Below are 19786 nucleotides of genomic sequence, written 5' to 3' on the forward strand. Positions count from 1 at the left end.
CATTTCTCCGTCTTTCCCTTTCATTGCTGCTGCAAATTCAAGAAAAGGAACAGGAACTATTAAGACAATGTCTGGTGGAGAACATGGCATGCAGAATGTTACCGTCCCTGCATGTACAAACTTGTGATGCAAACAACTGAAATGTTGTATCTTTATCAACAGTGAGTCATCCTGAGTTGCATAACTTGGAACAGCTGCAGAACAAGGACAAGCACATACAAAAAAAAAGGTAACATTCACATGGGAAAACAGGGTCTGGTGTCAGATCAAGCCAAACACCTTACATTTGATATTCTCACTGTGCACAATTATGTTTACATCAAAAAGACCGTAAAGATCTTCATCGCTGGGAATTTTTAATCTAAAGATCTCGAAGCAATTAACTGAGTCAGACTCCCTGACTTGTTCCTCATTGTTTTAAATCATGTGGATAGTAGTTCCATTATGTGCACACTGACGATGCATGTGCAAACACACACAATTTTATCCCTTCTTGTTAATGTCCTGTTTTTATATTTTCTTGTGCTTGTTTATAATAATATGAACCTATGGGTATGAAATAAAGTATAAAGTAAAGTAATGTGCCTCTCTTGCAGGTTGCATCTTATTAGGCAATTTGTGTCTAATTATTGTTTTAAATTATATTTCCTACATTTTGTAACCTTAGTTCTCAGCCAGTTTTACTTGGGTTTCTTGTCTTTTCATTCATGCAGTTTGTAAAAAAAAAAAATGTTTCGCTGGGTGTGTGTTTTTTTTATTTTTATTTTTTTTAATGTGAATCCGTTTTCTGTGGAATTTCTTAAACTACAGTCGCATGATGAATCACAGCCCACTGAAGCTCTCCTGTCGACTGCTGTGTTTGAGGTTCCTGACTTTCCCGGTGTGTGTCCCATGATGTGGTGAGTGTTATTGTCAGGAAGGAAGAGAGGGGACGCTGCACCGTTTGACTCCAGCTCCGGATTAGTCCATCCTCATCCAGTTTTTCTCCCGGCTAATTCACAGTAACTCCCGGGCGAGTTAAACTGCTTCCCTTTGTTTTTTACTCAGGGAATATGGCTGTGTTGAGGATACAAGACCAGGTAACGTTTACAATCCTTTTAAGATACCATTTAACTCATTGTTTCTTTAAATACATGTGTTTATTCATAACGTTAGGCAACACCATGCCAAAACTAAACGCTTGTTTGATCTTAACTAAACGGCAAACATATGTGGTAAATTATACCAGTGCTGAAAATTAAACTTTTAAATAAAAAGGCCAAATGGTGAAGTTAACAATGCTTCAGTCTAGTATCAAATGACATTTGACAGTTTAGCTAACTAGCTAGTAGCGGTAACCAGTCACCAGAAACCCGTCATGTTTCCGTGGCAACAGCAGCTCTAATGTTTGGTTTAGTCGACTCAGTTTATGTAGAACAACCAGTTTAATGTCATGTTAACAGAGACACAGAGTTTCGACTGCTGGTTTTGCTTTGTCTGGTGGTGACAGACTGGTGAACACAGCTGGGTGGCTACGGTGTTAACAGGGTGGCTAACTCTTAATACACTGCTTATGTGATCGCAACTTTGGCTCTTTTGGAGACACGGTGTTGCACGGTTATGAACTTAAGAAACGTATTATCATTATTTGCTCGATTAATTCAGCATTAACTGACCGATATGACACCCAGGGAGCGGGTTTGCTTAGTCAGCTGCCCTGTTCAGCCCCCCAGCATTAGTTTTCAGGGGTAGTTGTGGGCAGTCACCTGTTGCTGGAAATAAGAAAGGCTGTCACACTTAAATAGAAGCTGTTGCTGGTTGTTAAGTCTCAAACTGTGGGCTGGATTTTGTCACCTATGACAAGCTTAGATCAGTTTTATGAACCACAACACAGGGCTTTGTAGTGTGCATTAAGTTTAAAGCATATTCTTCAACTTCAATTGTAATTAGCTAATGAATGAAGCCAATGCCATTGACATGTGTTTGTATGCTGCAATATATCTTAAAGACAGTTTGCATAATATTCTAGTGTCGACAATTTGATTGTAAATGTGTGTGTCTGACAGGTAGAGGAAATTGATAAATTATAAAAACCACGTAGATAGATAGATAGATACTTTATTGATCCCGAGGGAAATTCAAAGCATCCAGTAGCAGGTTATAAAGACATGACATGAAACATTTGTTACAAATTAACCACAAAACCGACGCCCCCCCCCCCCCCCATACATATATATTAACCTGACAAAAAGATTTAAAGAATACCCCTATGAAACAAACTTAAACTGTGCAATTAGAAATAGATTTATACAAGAAATGTACATAACCCGTGCAGGGATAAAAATATATGTGCAATTTAAAGCAAGAACCTATAAACAGTTGAGGGAAAAAATCTGTAATTACACCTGAATATAAAAAAATAAAAACTTAGTTACAATCTGTGTCAACCATAAGGGATTGTGAAATGTTTTGCAGTTAATACATTTAAATGTATTTTATCAGGAAAATATACAAAGTGTTCAGTGAACACCGCTTTTGAAGCATAAATGTTTGCCTTCTCATCTCATCTTTACTTCATTTCTATAGAGTGCTCTTTAAGTTGAATCATAAAACAAGTTTTTTGTGGTTTCCAGTAATGATGTCAGTCAAGTATTTTGAAAAGCTAAAATGTGTTGCTAAACTTGTCCTAAAATGGGCATAGTGAGATATCTTATTGCAACACTGAACTATTGTAACATGAACTTAAGTCAAAGTTGGTCAGTGAGGGTGCAGCTTTGTGGCCTGTCCTGGCCTGACATGTCTTCCGGGTAGTCAGCAGGCACTCGACTCAACGGGAAGAGTGTGTGTGATAAGATCCCCCTCTCTATTCTTCATTGTTCTGGGTAGTGCTTCGGACAGAGAACTGGACAAAGGTACAAAAATAGTCTTGGTCAGAGAGCACAGGACTGAACTGCAGACAGGAGCAAATGTCACTTTTGGCTATAGCTTCTATGACCTCTAGAGGGCATCCTTTAGCTTTGGAGCATGCCCATCATCCTCACCAGGCTCTGACCCAGCTTGAAGAAAGAGATGGTACAGGCCGTTGATAGAAAAACACATGAATGAAACAAAAGGTCAAGCATATCAGAGAGACTATTGTAGTATTGTTTGTATTTATTAGCCTGCCTGCCTGGAGCAATTTGCTAGTTGCTATTGTCCAAAAGGGTGTGCATCTGTTAAGTACAGTAATAGCAAATGTTGTTGATCTGATGAAGAAGTTCAAGTTAGGAGGTGCAGTTTTTGTTGCTGTTTTGTAAGCGAGCATAAAAGTCTGTATGCCAGGCCTTTGATAAGACAAACACTGCAAATCCAACACTTAGTCATCTCTCAAATCTCATTATCTTAAATATCTGTTAGTATTAGGAAATAAACAAATACAGATAAGATTAGAGACAAGTGAGAAGTAGCACCTTCAACTTTGTCAGCCTTGCATGAATATGTTAATTTCATATCAGGATGTAATTTGGGATTAAATCAATTTCTAAATGAGCATACCCGTATTATGATTATGATAATGATATTATGATTATTCAGGATGTTTTCAAACAGTACTGTGTTTCTTATAAGTAGTCTCTCATATATCCATTAGTAGAATTTTTTTTTTCACTATAAGTTCTTAATAGACCACATTTTTCTTGCTTTTCTAAAATGTAGTTATCTGCTTACTGATTCAACACTAGTGTAAATACATGGTTATGTAACTTGGGGTCCATCTAAACAGGTAACTTGCGTTTGTGCGCTCGGTGCATGTACAAAAATACTGATTTTCTCATTTACTGCCATAAAGACAGCCTTGTTTTTTCTGCATCTGATGCAGGTCTATAAACTATTTGTGATTTGAATCTTTTAGCTCTTCAGATATCATTATTCACACATCCGTAGGTTACCATCCATCCACCTAAAACAACTTCTGTATAGCATGTTGTGGTGGTCATAGTAAGTGTGCATACCATGTGTGTTATATCAGAGTAGCAAAGCTTTATTTGATCTTTTGATCCTTGAAAGCATTTAGATTGTCTCGATGTCAGCCTCTTCATTGCTGCTTTGTGTGTGACTGGTTGTCCCAGCACACAAAAACCCACACCGACACGTGTTGGCCTTTGTGTTTTATGGGGTGGGATTACATTACACACAGTGCATCCTGTCGCAGGGTCAGAGCAGAGGTCAGTGCAAGCAGCATACTTTCACTTACGCACATGCACTATCATGTTGGATCCCTCTCATGAAGTACAGCTTGTAACTTGTATCAGGATTTTATTTGTTGCTGTTCATACTGTGACTGCATTCTGTTTTTCCATCAGCTTTGTCTGTAAAAGTTTCATGCTTGTTCCTCATGCTTGACTTGTTTGCATATGCTAAAAAGTGCTTTTTGCGTCTCCAAACACATAAATACACACTTACTGTTACCAGAGACTCATGTCTGTTTGGGAAGTGGCACCAATGATTCTCTGTAAACATCTTTGGGCTACACTCCTGAGAGTATCCCCATAGCAAGTTGAAAACATTGATTTTTTTTGTTTTGTTTATCATTTCCTTCCCAAACAAACATCATTCTTTATTTGTTCCTTAAAGTAAATCTCTCATGTCAACTTATTCGCTGTTGGAGCAGAAGTATTGTGTTGTGTAGTCTGTGTTTCATATTAAGTTTATAAATGGTAAGGCCATAACTTAAAATGTAGCCCTGCAGAGAGGCGCCATCCAACCAAATCTCTCTTTTCTCATTTGCCCTCACTGGCTCTGTCCCTCCCTCTGAGTCAATGGGGTTGTGTGGCTTGGCAAGATTGCTCTTTTTAGGATCTGTATTGAATATGAAGAAGGCAAACACTCACACACTCAGACATGCACGTACAGAGTGGTCTTGTTAGCTACCCTCACATTCTCTGGCATAGCCAGTTTGTTCCAGTTTTATAATGAGGAGATCGGGACTTTTGAAGCTATGCCACCGATAACCAAAGAGGATACTGAAACACACACACACACACACACACACACACACACACACACACACACACACACACACACACACACACACACACACACACACAATCTGGTATCCATTATTTTCTCTGTATTCTCTCACATTTAGAAATAATGAGACTTCTATTTAAGCACCAACTGCATGAAGACTTAAATGTTATAGCAACATAGTAAAACATAAACTCTAAAAAGTTTGTACGGTAGTCTCAAGCTTGGTTATTTGATAGAATATGGGGACCTGGGTTGGAAATTTGCACCCGTCACTCGCCAAATATGGATGTTATTTTGGGTGAATTTGATCAACTTGCCAGTCACGGTGGCGGTTAAATAAAAGTAATGTAACAGAGTGATTTTAAAACACTAAATGTATTATCTTTCCTCTCAGTTGAGTTTAATTTGCAGCTAAATCAGCTAGATGAGTAAGCCTTTTAGGACATGGCTGTAATGGAAACTCTTAGAAGCCTCAAAATAATAAACTAAATTACTCAATTAAACTTTTTTGTTTGTTTGTGAGCGAGACAAAGAGCATGTTAGTATTTTCTTTAGTAGTTGAAACATCTCCCTTCATAAAATATCCTATTTATTGAATTATGTAGGCCTTGGTTTGATTTGATCATTCATTACATTATGCTGACGGTTAAATAAAGTGGCAGGTAAAAACAAATGATTTTTGAATCCACCAGTCACAGTGGCAGGTATAGGCGAAAAAGTAAAATTCCAACCTAGGTAGGGACACATTTAGCTTAAATTGCACGGATTCCATAAAAAATGTATTCATAAAATTTGACACAGTAAAAAAAAAAATACAGTGTAGAAGCTTTCAACAAGCAATTTATTATTAGCAAGATATGTAAGTCTTTAATAACAAAGCAATTGTGTTGTGCTGCTGAGCAATCAGTTTCTTCTATAGCATCATGAGTCTCCAGTCCACTTACGCTTTAACATTTTAGTATAATCACACATGGACCTGAACTGTCAAATAAAATGACCTGACAACAATTATGCAACTAATTAGTCTCAATGGTCTCTTAGTCTTTTCTTTTAATTTATTGAATGATCGTTTTCTCTTCTAGCTTTACATTCTCTTTCCTGATTATAGAGTTTCTCATTTGACTTTTTGTAACCAGTTTTCTGTCCCCAGCCTACCCTTGGCCTTTGCGCCATTCATCTTCTGGTTCCTTTTTTTTTTCTAGTGCTCTAAGTACCTGCCTACATTTATTTTCTCTCTTCCCCCCTCCCATTCTATCCCTTCTCCCCTCCCCTTTCCTTTCACTCTTTCTCTCCCTCACTCCCTCTCTCCATTTGAAAGAGCTGGCTTCAGCAGTCTGCCTGAAAAGAACGACGCATGCCCACACATACACAGGCTGCTTCAGCCCCCCGTCCACACTAATCACAGGGACTCTGTGTGTGTGCGCGAGTGTCTGCATGTGACGTATGTGTTTGTGTGTGTGCTCCTGGCTGCAGCACAGCAGTGAGGATATGTAGCTTCCTGTGTACTGCTTGGCAGCCAAAGCTCATTTTGCCGCATGCCGCTTACCGCCACCATTACGCAGAGGAATTCCCTGCTGTCTCCGCTGCTGCTGCTCACAGAGAGTGTGAGTGTGGGTTAAAGAGAAGAGAGGAGAGGAGACATGCAGCAAAGGGACTCTGACAGATAGAGAAGAGAGGCGGATTTCACTTTGGATTATACGTGAAGATGAGCGCTGTCTGTTTACGAGGAATCACTCTGTTAATGGGATTTATTGCTCACCTCTGTGTTCCCAGACTGCGCACGTATGTAAGAAGGAACACTGTATTTGTGTGTGTGAATGAGACAATGTGTTAGTGATTGTGTTGGTGCGTTTGTGTGAGTGTTTGTTCCTGATGCGGTCAGAGCGGGCTAGCCGTGTGTGTATCGTGGTGCTGGAGGAGGTGGAGGAGGATGAGCCCTCCTCCTCACCCCCACCTCCTCAGCCCAAATCATCCCCAGATCGCAGATCCCATCATGCCTCTCAAAGGAATGCTGCTGCTCCGGAGGACAAGGTGAGATGGGTCCGATGGTTCATTTGTTGAGATATTCTGCTGCGTTTAAGGCTCATATACTTTTCTTTTTTTTTTTGGTGGGCTGCATTAACAGCATTTTTACCACACAAGTTCACTGGTCATACGTGGCCTGTAATGTAAACCTGTGAGTAGGTTACATACTTACACTATGTACTACCATTGCATAAAGAAACAATACGGCCCAGCGTCAACACATTCAGTGCTAAATATAGTACCAATATAATCACCAATATAGCTCTGCCATATGAGATGACTGCTGGTTAGTATAGATTATCAGCAAAGCCTGGGCCTTTGTAGTCTCCAGTGCTGTCTGTACAAAGGGCAAGCCTACCGTTGAAAGATGGTAATAAGTCCTTTCATCCTATGAAAGCCGCTCTTTGAAATGTAGCCTGAGAATGGGGAAAGTCAGATGAGATGGGCCGGCTCTGTCTGATGACAGGGTTTGTTGTCTTGTGTTGCGACTACCTTCTCCAATCTCTACCATAGTTGTTTGGTGATCATCGGTGTAATGGGCAGGAGACAGATGCTGGCATGCCTGACAGCAACACTTATTTTTAGGTGGGACGAAATAAGAGAGGGATGAGGAAAATAGAGAGTGAGGAGCAGGATCTACGTCATAGTACACGTGTGTAACTGAATGGAATAACTCGGCCGCCTTTATTGGGGAAAGGGGCGTACTTGTGACAAAATGTAATCAATGAGACCCACAGTATTTCAGCTGACTCCCAAAAAGGTGCCATTTATTAAAGTTGAAGCCTAGTCAGAAATCCACATTCATTTTTATAAAAATGTTTGGAAACACTTTAAATTAAGGTCACAATATTCAACATTATAGTTACTTATTAGCATGCTAATAAGTAGTGTACTAGCCGCTCATGAGTTATTATTAAGTGCTTAATAGTACCTTACTTTATATGACCTTAATTTATAGCTAATAGGCCGTTAAGTAAGAGTGTTCCCCCAGTACCATCCTAATAATGCTTATTGATAGTAAGTTTGGAAGTTGTACATTTATTATGTTCTTAACATGCTTTGCTTAGTATGGCCCTTATAAGGTAGATTTATGCAAAAGCATACAGCTCACAATACATTTAAAAAATATAGTACTGCAGCAAAAGGTCACAAAAAAACCCACTGTAAGTGATGTCTTATTTTATACAACTTTTCCAGGTAAAATTATTTTACTAATACTCGTCCAAACAAATTGAAACAAGGGAGGGTTTTCTATCATAAAAGGAATAAACCCACAGTATCACTGAGTTCCAAGAAGCAAATAGCTATTTGTCATCATGACAATAACAAGCATGGCATGGTTGTGCAGCATTCATTGCCATGCCAAATGTCCTCTGTGTAACATAGCAAGCAAACTTTCAGGTACAAATAATTATGTCTATTTGTTATCCTTGATTAAATGTAAGTTATAGGGGGGGAAAGGATTAATCTCACATTATCAGAATGACAGAACTGTGTTTGGATCCACAAATAATTCTAAACTGAAATAGTTTCAGTTTCCCTAATGTTTCCCTAACTGAAATAAACTCATTGGTTACTGTTTACAGATCTCAGCATCAGACACACTGCCCTCATTTCTTACCTGTTAACATTCACACACGATTGCAAATGTAAATACAACTATGAGAGATACTTTTATAGCGCTGAGTTCTGCTCAGTGTGGTTTTGCATCTCTCCTTCATGTCCACCTTCTGGGGAACTTTAACTTCTTAAAAACATGTATAGCTTGTTCACTTGTAAAATGTTCTAATGACTAACCTTGTCATTTTTCCAACTTTCCCCTTATATTTAACATCTGTTACCTCGCCTTGCACCAGGTGCCAAAAGAGCAAAGCGCTAACCTCTTATGGGCTCAAACATTTACGTTCCTGTTTGCATGCATGTGTGTGTTTATGTGATATGATCTGCAGCTGCTACTGTCATAAACAAAGTGGTGATGTAAAGCCATTTGTGACCTATGGTTCTGTCCCAGCTCAGGATTATGGTGCCTGTGTGTAAGACTCTCCTTTCTGTAATGATCATAACTCTGACTGATAACACAGTTGTCAGCATAGAAAATTACTGCCTTGCAAATCCAGTGTGGTGCTAGTGAACATCAGCATTTCCTCTTCCTTTTCTGTCTCTGTAGCCGTCTCTGTTACGAGCCATCTTCAACCTGGAACCAGATGAAGTCCGCTCGCTCATATTTAAAAAAGAGGATGTCAATATTCAGGTAAGTCACACTCTACTTATTGTTACTCCTGATTTTCTCCAATTCAACTTTGTTGTTTTTGTGTCATACCTTTTTGTACGATACTTTTGAGACTGCAGCTTTTCACAGCAACCTTGACAGATAAAAAAAACACAAAGGAGAGCAGCAGTCAGGCAGCAGGCTACATCGATTTGTGTTGTTATTGATCGATTGACTGACTCAGAGTGCCTTCTGGCAGCTTCACCATCTTATATTGCTGTCATCCAGGGCAAGATGCTCAGACTCTTCTTAACACTACTTTCTTTTTTGTTTTTAGAACTTAACCATCACCTGATCCTTCTTTTTTTTTTTGAAACGGCCATCCCTGTCTGCCCCTATTGTTTCTTAATCTATATCCTGAGTTTACACACATGCTCTTCGGGTCTCTCTCTGTGTTTCCGTGAGTCTGTATTGCTGGGGTCATCACACTCAGTCCTCTGGAGTCAGCAACACTGGCTGAGGCCTATTTCAGTCACATGATCTTTGTTTATAGGCGCACTCTGTTGATTGCTCTCAGCTGCATTGACAGAGAGCGAGTGAGTAGTGGGGTGAAGCAGCAGGGTGTGTTGAAGTGATGGAGCGTAGTGAAGAGTGCAAGTGAGGGACATTATTCTCCTGGTGGCTCCAGTCTCATGTTGCTTGTGGCCTGCAGCAGTGTGAGGTCTATAGATTTTATTGAGGGCATGTCACTTTTCATGACATGTGTGTGTGTGTCTGTAAAGGATACACTTCCTTAAATGTGTGTTCTGTGTTTCTGGATCTTGTTCTCAGGACAATGAAAAGCGGACGCCTCTGCACGCTGCAGCCTACCTGGGAGACGCTGAGATCATTGAACTGCTCATCCTCTCAGGTTAACATCACAGCAATGTTTTCCTAACTTCAATCTATACATTTATTTAGTCCGCCATTTGACTTCATTTTTTATCTCGTGTTTGACCACCCTTTGTATCTATTCTCCTTAAGAGCTTACTCACCCATCCACACTGGCTGTCAACAACAATCCCTGTGTGCATCCATCTTATCCTGTTTTCCAACTCTGCAGCCATATTGGCTCTCCTTCAACTTGTCTTTCTCCTTTGCACTTTAATTGTGCATTCATTAATAATACACACACTGCAAAGTCCACATGTGAGAAATATTTTTTAAACAACATTTAAGTAAAAATAGTTTTTTTTTAACTAGATGAATGCTTAGGGCTAGACAATTGCGTGTGATAATTGTATAGTTTGTATTTCTTGGATTTGGAAAAAAATGTAGTGTCTTATGTTTCACTTTTTTTTGTTTATCTTGTGTTATTCTCAGTTCTCATCCGGTAAAGCTTTACTTAACTATGCAATTTTTTACCTGCTACTCATCCTCATTACTCCACCTGTCATTGTCCCACAGTGATCAGTCTTCTGATAGTATATTTGCCTAAACTTTCTGTGAAGTCAGCTGAACATGTTGTCAGGAGGTGGGGCCAACCCTATAGTAACACACAAGAGTAGTGTGCAAGAGTGTGTATGTGGGTGTCGACTGTTGCTCAATAACGTGAGGAGCAAGTAACAGGTGCAGCTATTTTAACCCCCGAGCTGTGTAGTACCACAGGAGTTTTATATCTTCCGAGCATTATTGGCTTACAACACCCCCTACCATAAGTCATTTAAAACGCCCTTTAAACATTCAGTTTGTCTGTTTTTACTCTTCTAACTGTTCCCCTCAGGTGGTAATCCAGCTTTTAATGTGGTTTTCAATTGTAGAGTGATTAACACTTTTCCACCATGTTTATCTTTGCTGTGTGTGTAACATTGTTGACATACTGGATCTCTGTAATCTCGTATTCTCTTGTCTAAGGAGCCCGAGTTAATGCCAAAGACAACAAGTGGTTGACTCCTCTTCACCGAGCTGTCGCCTCTTGTAGTGAGGTAAGTAACACGTAACATGATACACACGTGCTAATGTTTACTGTGTCAACTCCACTGTTATTATGTGGATTTAATTCTCTGAGACAAGATATAAAACTAGTCTTAAAATTAGGCTAACAGGTTTTCTTTATTTCAAACTTTTAAGGACAAAGAGTCAACCCCACAAAGAGGGATTTTCCACTGACAATAGCACCACAACAAAAATGCACACTTTCTACATTTCAGTGAAAATACAAATTAGTGCAGGCAAACACGCAAAGCCCATGAGATATCTTGTGGCTAACTTACCGGCATGCAATAGAATTGATTACTGCTGCTGGGATAATCTGGCCTAAAAGGGCAAAATGCAGTAACCACTGTAATGTGTGTTAGTGTTTGATAAGCCTTCAAAATCTCTTTTTTCTTCTGCTAGGCCCTGGGCAACATGCCGGCCTAGCACAGCCACTTTGCATAGCCTGCCTCTTTGCTATTGTCGGCACTAAAGCCCCCTAAGAATAGCAAAGAATTGTATTACCAACACAGCCACCTGCAAACACCAGAGAGTACTTTGTAAGAACACTGTGGGCACACTCATGTAAATTACTAGTCTGCACGCCCTGATCTATTCTCGCTCAACACCCAGGATGCAGTGGCAGTGCTGCTGAAGCACAGTGCAGATGTTAACGCCCGGGACAAGAACTGGCAGACGCCGCTCCACGTTGCAGCTAGCAACAAAGCAGTGCGCTGTGCAGAGGCTTTGGTCCCGCTGCTTAGCAACGTCAACGTGTCTGACCGGGCGGGGCGCACTGCCCTTCACCATGCTGCCTTCAGTGGACATGTAGAGGTTAGTCTTTGAAGATTCAGGCACATAAACGATTCTGTTGATGTTCATATGTAGTTCATTTTAGTTTTGTGTGACAGATGGTGAAGCTGCTACTGTCTAGAGGAGCCAACATTAATGCATTTGACAAAAAGGACCGGAGAGCCATCCACTGGGGGGCCTACATGGGTGAGACTGTTACGTTTGGTTCTCATGAAAACACACTATAGATTATCAGACTAGATGTTGCCTCTGTCTCTCCCTGCTTTCTAAGAAGGCTTAATCTCTCTCTCCCCTCCATCCTCCGTATCAGGTCACCTGGAGGTTGTGAAATTATTGGTATCCAGCGGAGCAGAGGTTGACTGTAAAGATAAGAAAGCCTACACGCCGCTACACGCAGCCGCCTCAAGTGGCATGAGCAGTACAGTGCACTTCCTGCTGAGCCTTGGAGTCCATGTAAGTGAAGATACTTTTGTTACCTAGCTAAATATTTTTGACATTTTTCAATAAAACACCAAAAATAGTTTAACTTGTTAAAGTAATGAACATAAACCTTCTTTCCTTGTTAGGTCAACGAGGCAAACACCTACGGTAACACCCCACTCCATTTAGCCTGCTACAATGGACAGGATGTGGTGGTCAGTGAGCTTATAGATGCAGGAGCCCATGTCAACCAGGTGTGTGTGTGTGTGTGTGTGTGGTAATTTCATTTGTTTTCAAAGACAGAAAGAAGACCAAGTTCGCACACCAGAAGCTGCTCCAATTAACATTAAATGGAAATGATCGCCACATGCACCGTTTCAGGCCCCTCGCCTGAACAAGTGAGGAGACGCAGCTCCACATACATACAACCCCTGAGGTCACCTGACAAGGATTTTTTTATTTTTGGGCTTTTCGTGCCTTTAATGCAGAGAGAGGACAGTGGATAGAGTCGGAAACCAGGGAGAGAGAGTGGGAATGACATGCGGGAAAGGGCCACGGGTGGAAGCGAATCCGGGCCTACAGCTCGAGACGAGAGTCTCAACACATGGGACGCGTGCCCTAACCATTGCGCCATTAGCGCCCCCCGGGGGACCCGTAATGTTGCATGTGCTGATAATTTCCACTAATTGTTAAATGGAGCAGCTTTTGGTGTGCGGTTATATATATATTGTTTTTGTCCAGCGTCCAGTACTCAACGATTTGGATGTGTGCGTTGCTCTAACTGTGTTTTTTGTGCCTTACTGAAGGTGAATGAGAGGGGCTTTTCTGCTCTCCACTTTGCCTCCTCCTCACGCCAGGGGGCGCTGTGCCAGGAGCTGCTGTTGGCTCACGGAGCTCACATCAACATGCGGGTTTGTGCACAAACACTTTAATAAAAACAATTTTTTAAACACACTTACTCTTCTCAGAAACATGAGCTTCATATCGACACAAATGTAGTGAAGGTATATACTACATAACCTGATTCAGAATTACATCTTAATAATAGAGCTTTGTTTTTAGTGGAAATGTTTACAGTGTTGTTACACTTTGTTAGCAGTGATGGAAACTGATATTAGGTCCCAACAGCCTCAAGATGCAAGGACATATGGAATATGACTGGGGAGGGGGTGGCTCCCCCAGGCTGCAATCTGCTCTGGGAATCTGTGTGTTGGTGTTTGTGTTGTCCAAAAGAGGGTCTAAGATAACTTCTGTTCATTTTAAACTCCCTAAAATTACAAAATTGGATTTGCAGTGTTTTAAGCTGCCCACATCCACTTCATAATGTACCTCAGCATTCACCGTCTGCAATGCTGAAATATGAGCTAAATAATCCTGAGCTTTGTCTCTCTGAACTGTCTCTCCTTCCATCTGCACAGAGTAAGGATGGTAAGACCCCCCTCCACATGGCAGCTACCCATGGAAGGTTCTCCTGCTCTCAGGCTCTAATTCAAAATGGTGATTGCTCGTATAGTATGCTGCCTTTTTGTGTGTCCTGATAGTCATCGTAAAAATATTATACCATGATGAGACACACTATGCTAAATGATTTGAATTAAATGTAAATGAATAAATAAACCCATTTATTTGTTTGAGTAGGAGCTGAGATTGATTGTGAGGACAAGGGCAGAAACACTGCACTTCACATCGCTGCTCGCTATGGCCATGAGCTCATCATCACAGCACTCATCAAACATGGAGCCAACACCGCCAAGTTAGTAATAATTGACATTTACCCATCTGTCAATATAATCTGTGCTGTAGTCATAAGAAGCATGAATAAAGAGAAACAACAGATGGGAAAAACTCAGGACAAATCATCTGCCATAAAAAAAATCCACCCATATCCCTCACACATTACCCTCGTTGTCTTGTGAATCTTTCCAGGAGAGGCATTCATGGGATGTTCCCTCTACACCTGGCAGCTCTCAGCGGCTTCTCAGATTGCTGCAGGAAGCTGCTGTCCTCAGGTACATTCACGCTGACGCCGTTCTTACCACTAGAATCACCTAGTTGACATCCTAATTGATGCTGAATGCATATTTGTGCAGGGTTTGACATAGACACCCCTGACGACTTTGGAAGGACCTGTCTACATGCTGCTGCAGCTGGAGGGTGAGTCATCATTTTAGCTCGCTGTTTTACCATTGTTTTATATCTGATCTCTCTCTAAGCTTTTCTTTGTTCCCTATTTAACAGCCGTAACCGATTTATTTTCATCTGTCTTTTCATTACATTGTTTTGTTTTGCATTTACAAAACAGAAAGCACTTACCCTCTGAAATATTATCCCTGTATTTTTAAAAACTAGATTTGTATGATAACAAAACATCATTGTTAAGCTGTCTCTCCTATCAGGAACCTGGAGTGTCTGAACTTGCTGTTAAACATTGGAGCTGACTTTAACAGAAAAGACAACTTTGGCAGGTAAGCTGAGCATGTAGGAAGGACAAAGGTTGATTTTTAACCACATCTTAGAAAGTAGAGGGAAATTATGAATATCCACTGCCAATAATCACAGATTTATCCCTCCAGGACTCCACTTCACTACGCATCAGCAAACTGTAACTATCAGTGTGTGTTTGCCTTGGTGGGCTCCGGGGCTAGTGTCAATGAGCGGGACCAGAGAGGCTGCAGCTCCCTGCACTATGCAGCTGCAGCCGACACAGAGGGAAAGTAAGTTCTGCTCTGTGTTTTAAGTTGAGTACAAAAATGTGCCAAAGAAGTGTCAGATAAAAGTTCTGATTTTTCAGGTGTGTGGAGTACTTGTTGAGGAATGATGCTGATCCAGGATCGAGAGACAGACAGGGTTACAGTGCAGTGCACTATGCCTCAGCCTACGGACGCACACTCTGCCTGGAACTGGTGTGTATATATGTTAGAGATGGTCAGACATTCCAAAAAAAAACATGGAAATTACATCGAAGAACTTCTGTCAGTTTCTTGAACTGTTTAGTACACAATACACAAGCACACTTAAGTCTGTGTCTGTGTTTCTTTCAGATGTCAAGTGAGACTCCTCTTGATGTGGTAAGAAAGATATTTTCATTGTCCTCGGTTACACAATAACCCCTTATATCAAGTCTGTTTAAGTAGCGCCCTCTGGTGGAATGATAGGGTATATGGCGGTTAGACCATCTGGTGGCCAGATGAAGCCTTAGGAAAGTTCTGTCCTATTGGTTGGATTACAATGGGAAGGTCAATGTGTGTTTTATGCATATTAGGGTTCCTAGTGGCACGCACCACTATAAAGCACTCTTAATATCTTATGCAGCTGTTACTATTGTCTTGACTAATATTTTGTCACACTTGAATCTATAACTAGTAATATGTGAACATCTCTTGGTTTCAGTTAATGGAGACATCAGGTACAGACATCCTGGGTGACTCAGAGAGTCAGGCCCCCGTCAGTCCACTCCACCTGGCAGTAAGTTCAAAGACTTGTTAGTGTCTCTGGATTTGACAGTTTGTCGTGTACACTGCCTCACTGCCATGTTTACTACCATTACACATGAACAAAGAGGGTCTGTTGCTGTGTTTTCCATCTATTCAGGCTTACCACGGACACTGTGGAGCTTTAGAGGTTCTCTTGTCGTCTCTGCTGGAGGTGGATATTTGCAGCCCAGAGGGCCGGACCCCCCTCAGCCTGGCCTGCTCCAGGGGACACCAGGAGTGCGTCTCTCTGCTGCTTCACCACAGCTCCTCACCCATGACCCGTGACTACACACACAAAAAGACAGCTCTACATGCTGCAGGTACACACACATGCAAAAAGTAAAATCACAAAATGAGTACAATGTCTGGCTGAAGACTTTATAAACATGTTTTGCTTCAGAAAAAAATAACTCATACCCTTGCATGTGTGTCTGTCTGCCATAGCTATGAATGGCCACCCAGAGTGCCTGCGTCTGCTCATGAGCAACAACCAACACATTAATGTGGACGCACAAGACACCGATGGACAGTGAGTGTTTGTGTGCAAAGACAAAACATCTTCGGCTCTAGGCTTTTGCTGTAGAGTCTATGCTGCGTTTTTCTTCAAGGAGATAACATTAACTGGTTCTACAAAAAAATATGAATAAACATGATATCTAGTTTAATTTTTTACACTCTGTACAGGACACCGTTAATGTTGGCTGTACTTAATGGGCATACAGAGTGTGTGTACTCGCTACTCAGTCAAGGAGCCAGTGTAGAGAATCAGGACCGCTGGGGGAGGACGGCACTACATCGAGGGGTGAGTGATTCACACACAAACACTAACCTTTCTATTTACGTTTTAATAATGTAATGTAATAGAATGTTTTCCACTTTGTATTCATTCACACAGGCTGTGACTGGCCAGGACGAGTGTGTAGAGGCCCTTCTACAGCGGGGTGCCAGTGTGTGTGTCGGAGACATAAGGGGCCGTTCCCCTCTTCACCTGGCATCCGCCTGTGGCCGGGTGGGTGCACTGGGTGCTCTTCTGCAAGCCACGAACACCTCACACGCTCACACACATCTCACCGACAACCAGGGCTACACACCACTACACTGGGCCTGCTACAACGGTACTGACACATACCATGACTCACTTCTCTGTTCTTATGTGAGGCCATAACAAAGCAGCTTCAACATATGCTCTATTTGTACCCCTCTCTCTGTTCTCTCAGGATATGATGCCTGTGTGGAGGTTTTGCTAGACCAAGATGTTTTCAAGAAGATGAAAGGAAACTCCTTCAGTCCGCTGCACTGTGCTGTGTAAGGAAATGTTTTTTTTGATGGATGACTGTTTTTATGTAGATTGACACTAGTCTGAGGTTATGCATGTGTGGTGTGTTTCAGTATGAATGATAACGAGGGAGTGGCGGAGATGTTAATCGACTCACTGGGAACAATTGTTGTCAACGCAACTGACTCCAAGGGCAGGTGAGAGGTTCAGTCAGTGATGGTTTTTAGGATTTTTTTGGTTGTGTTGCACAGGTTCTGATAATAATAATGCTCATCATGTTTTTGTCAACATAGGACCCCACTCCACGCTGCAGCTTTTTCCGACCACGTGGAGTGTGTTTCCCTGCTGCTGAGCCACGGAGCGCAGGCAAACGTAGTGGACACACACTTGCGGAGGACACCTCTTATGATGGCAGCTCTTAACGGACAAACCAACACTGTGGGTCAGTACATCCCTTGACACACAGATACTCTTTTAGCCTTTTGATACCTAAACCTTTTAAACCATTTACTTAGAAACCGTCTCCATTCATGTGTTGCAGAGGTGTTGGTGAGCAGTGCTAAAGCTGACTTGACACTACAGGATGCACAAAGGGACACATCATTACATCTTGCTTGCAGCAAGGTAACAACCAATCATAGAAACTAAAAATACTTTTTGTAGATATTAAAAATGAGTGAGGATCTTTGACCAAAGCATAAAGTAATAACCCAGTCAGTTTTAAAGAGCTGTTAGCTTGTGGAAATTTTAATCATTCATCCATTTTTTTTTCTTTTTTTAATTGTGGATTCATTAAAACTTTTTTCAAAATCATAAATGAAGGAATTTTTATAAATATGAAGATTTTTTTTACCTTGTCATTGTATAGATTTTAAAACTATGGTGGCATCTATGTTTCTATTCTAACGTCTTCTCTCAGAGTTCATTACATCATTGTTTTCGGTTCATTTCAGGGTCATGAGACGAGTGCCTTGCTGATTCTGGAGAAGATCAGTGACAGGAACGTCATCAACTGCACCAACACTGCTCTCCAGACGTATGTAGTATAGAGAGTGTGTACACAGAGTGACTGTGTGGTAACTTGGACATATTTTAACAGTGTATCCCCCTTCATCTTCCTGCAGGCCTCTGCATGTGGCAGCCAAGAAGGGTCTGACAGTGGTGGTCCAAGAGCTGCTGGGGAAAGGAGCTAGTGTGTTAGCAGTGGATGAGAACGGTTAGCTTTCATCTCCCTTCTTAGCACTTGCAACATTATTCACAATTTCTTCTTAAAAAAAAAATCTTCTTTACTCTCTCGCTACTCTTTTTTTTCCCAAGGTTACACTCCAGCTCTGGCCTGTGCTCCGAACCGTGACGTGGCAGACTGCTTGGCGCTCATCCTCAACTCCATGATGCCTGCCTCCCCTATGGTCACCATAGCAGCTCTACCTGCACTTTCTCTTACTCAGACAGTCATCAACAACCACCCCACTAATAACCACGTCTCCAAAGGTGTTGCCTTTGATACCCTGCCCCCTTTGAGGCCTGACCATGCCTCCTACTGTAGGCCGGAGCACCCGCTGTCCTCTGTCTCTGCAGACGATGAACTGAATGACTCTGATTCTGAGACGTACTGAGGAGGACATGTGACTGCTGTTGGACACAGCGACATACTGGCAGGTTAGCCAGCCACTCAGGAGCCTTAATAGATCACTGACAAGAACTTAAAGACAGAGAAGGGGGAGAAAAATGAGCCAGTGTGTGGGTTATTTTTAGAAAAGCTTCCTCAGATCTAAAAATAATCCTTGTTGTTAGCTGGATGCGTGTTTCCATTAGGTGTATACAGATAATTATGTGCTAAAATATAGAATAAGGAGAACACACACTACATTTCTCTTTGACAGTGGTGTCTTTTTAGATTTTAAGGAATGTTTTGCTTTTTAAATTAAGCTTGTTATCTTAGATGTTACTTTTTGAGGTGGTTTTAAACATTTCCACATTTTTTCCTTCAACATTTAGTAGAAATTAAGCATCTAAAGAAATGCTCAGAGGACTGTTTTTTATGCAGGATTGTCTTAAAAGGAGGGACAATCTTAAGGGACCAGGACATTGAACACTGTTTTGGCTATTCATCGTTTGTTTTTCTTCCCATTTGAGCTATTATTGTAGCTTGGGATGGCTGTAACCTCTCATACACATAGGTGACGCTGCCTCATTGTTTTTAAACCACTTTAATTCTAGTAAAGGAAATTATTTTTGAACACTACAAATTTATTTTGAGTGGAGACCGAATCCTTAGAGGGGATTCTGACAGCACGTAGATCCAAGACCCATTTACTGTATGATCGGTAAGAAATAAGATGATTGACAACCTGAATGAGCAACCCATGAAACTTTTAACTTGCAATGCTGTAACCACTTATGTCTGTGTACTGTACTGGAGACAGGGGAACGTTGCTGACACTGTGGATATGTGTGTGTGTTTGTGTGTGTGTGTAAGAGATATGTGTGTGGGGGAGAGAGAAAGAAAAATTAATAATTATTGCCTTTTTAGGAATAACCGACTTTCAGGAAGAGGATGAACTACTTGGTGCAATGTTTGTAAAGATTAAGTAATGATTAAATAAAGATATTTGTTTTTTGATTTGTTGC

The 19786-nt window shown here is 41.2% G+C and overlaps 1 protein-coding gene across 2 annotated transcripts; it reads left to right on the plus strand.

Annotated features, from left to right (window-relative positions):
• Positions 1-926: 926 nt before the first annotated feature.
• Positions 927-19778, plus strand: LOC109982406 (serine/threonine-protein phosphatase 6 regulatory ankyrin repeat subunit A). Of its 2 annotated transcripts, none has more exons than XM_020631594.3 (29): positions 927-1079; positions 9179-9262; positions 10052-10130; positions 11114-11184; positions 11807-12007; positions 12085-12172; positions 12297-12439; positions 12553-12660; positions 13213-13317; positions 13825-13903; positions 14045-14159; positions 14333-14415; positions 14497-14560; positions 14803-14871; positions 14980-15120; positions 15198-15309; positions 15448-15474; positions 15797-15871; positions 15998-16199; positions 16324-16408; positions 16564-16681; positions 16775-16994; positions 17097-17184; positions 17269-17352; positions 17449-17597; positions 17697-17779; positions 18109-18191; positions 18280-18371; positions 18473-19778. In XM_020631594.3, the coding sequence occupies exons 1-29, from the start codon at positions 1053-1055 to the stop codon at positions 18769-18771; spliced, it is 3174 nt and encodes a 1057-aa protein (XP_020487250.2). In that variant the 5' UTR covers positions 927-1052; the 3' UTR covers positions 18772-19778. The 2 variants fall into 2 exon arrangements, with proteins under 2 accessions (XP_020487250.2, XP_020487249.2); XM_020631593.2 differs by lacking the exon at positions 927-1079 and adding an exon at positions 6318-7017.
• The last annotated feature ends 8 nt before the right edge of the window (positions 19779-19786 follow it).

Source organism: Labrus bergylta, chromosome 19 (assembly GCF_963930695.1).
Source record: "Labrus bergylta chromosome 19, fLabBer1.1, whole genome shotgun sequence".
Taxonomy (NCBI): Eukaryota; Metazoa; Chordata; class Actinopteri; order Labriformes; family Labridae; genus Labrus; species Labrus bergylta.

Bases quoted from the DNA above. Each gene is read 5' to 3' on its own strand.
- LOC109982406 (XM_020631593.2), top strand. From the start codon at position 6,859: ATGCGGTCAGAGCGGGCTAGCCGTGTGTGTATCGTGGTGCTGGAGGAG. The intron at 16,995-17,096 runs GTACTGACACAT...CTGTTCTCTCAG, and splicing joins ACACTGGGCCTGCTACAACG to GATATGATGCCTGTGTGGAG. The intron at 17,185-17,268 runs GTAAGGAAATGT...GGTGTGTTTCAG, and splicing joins AGTCCGCTGCACTGTGCTGT to TATGAATGATAACGAGGGAG.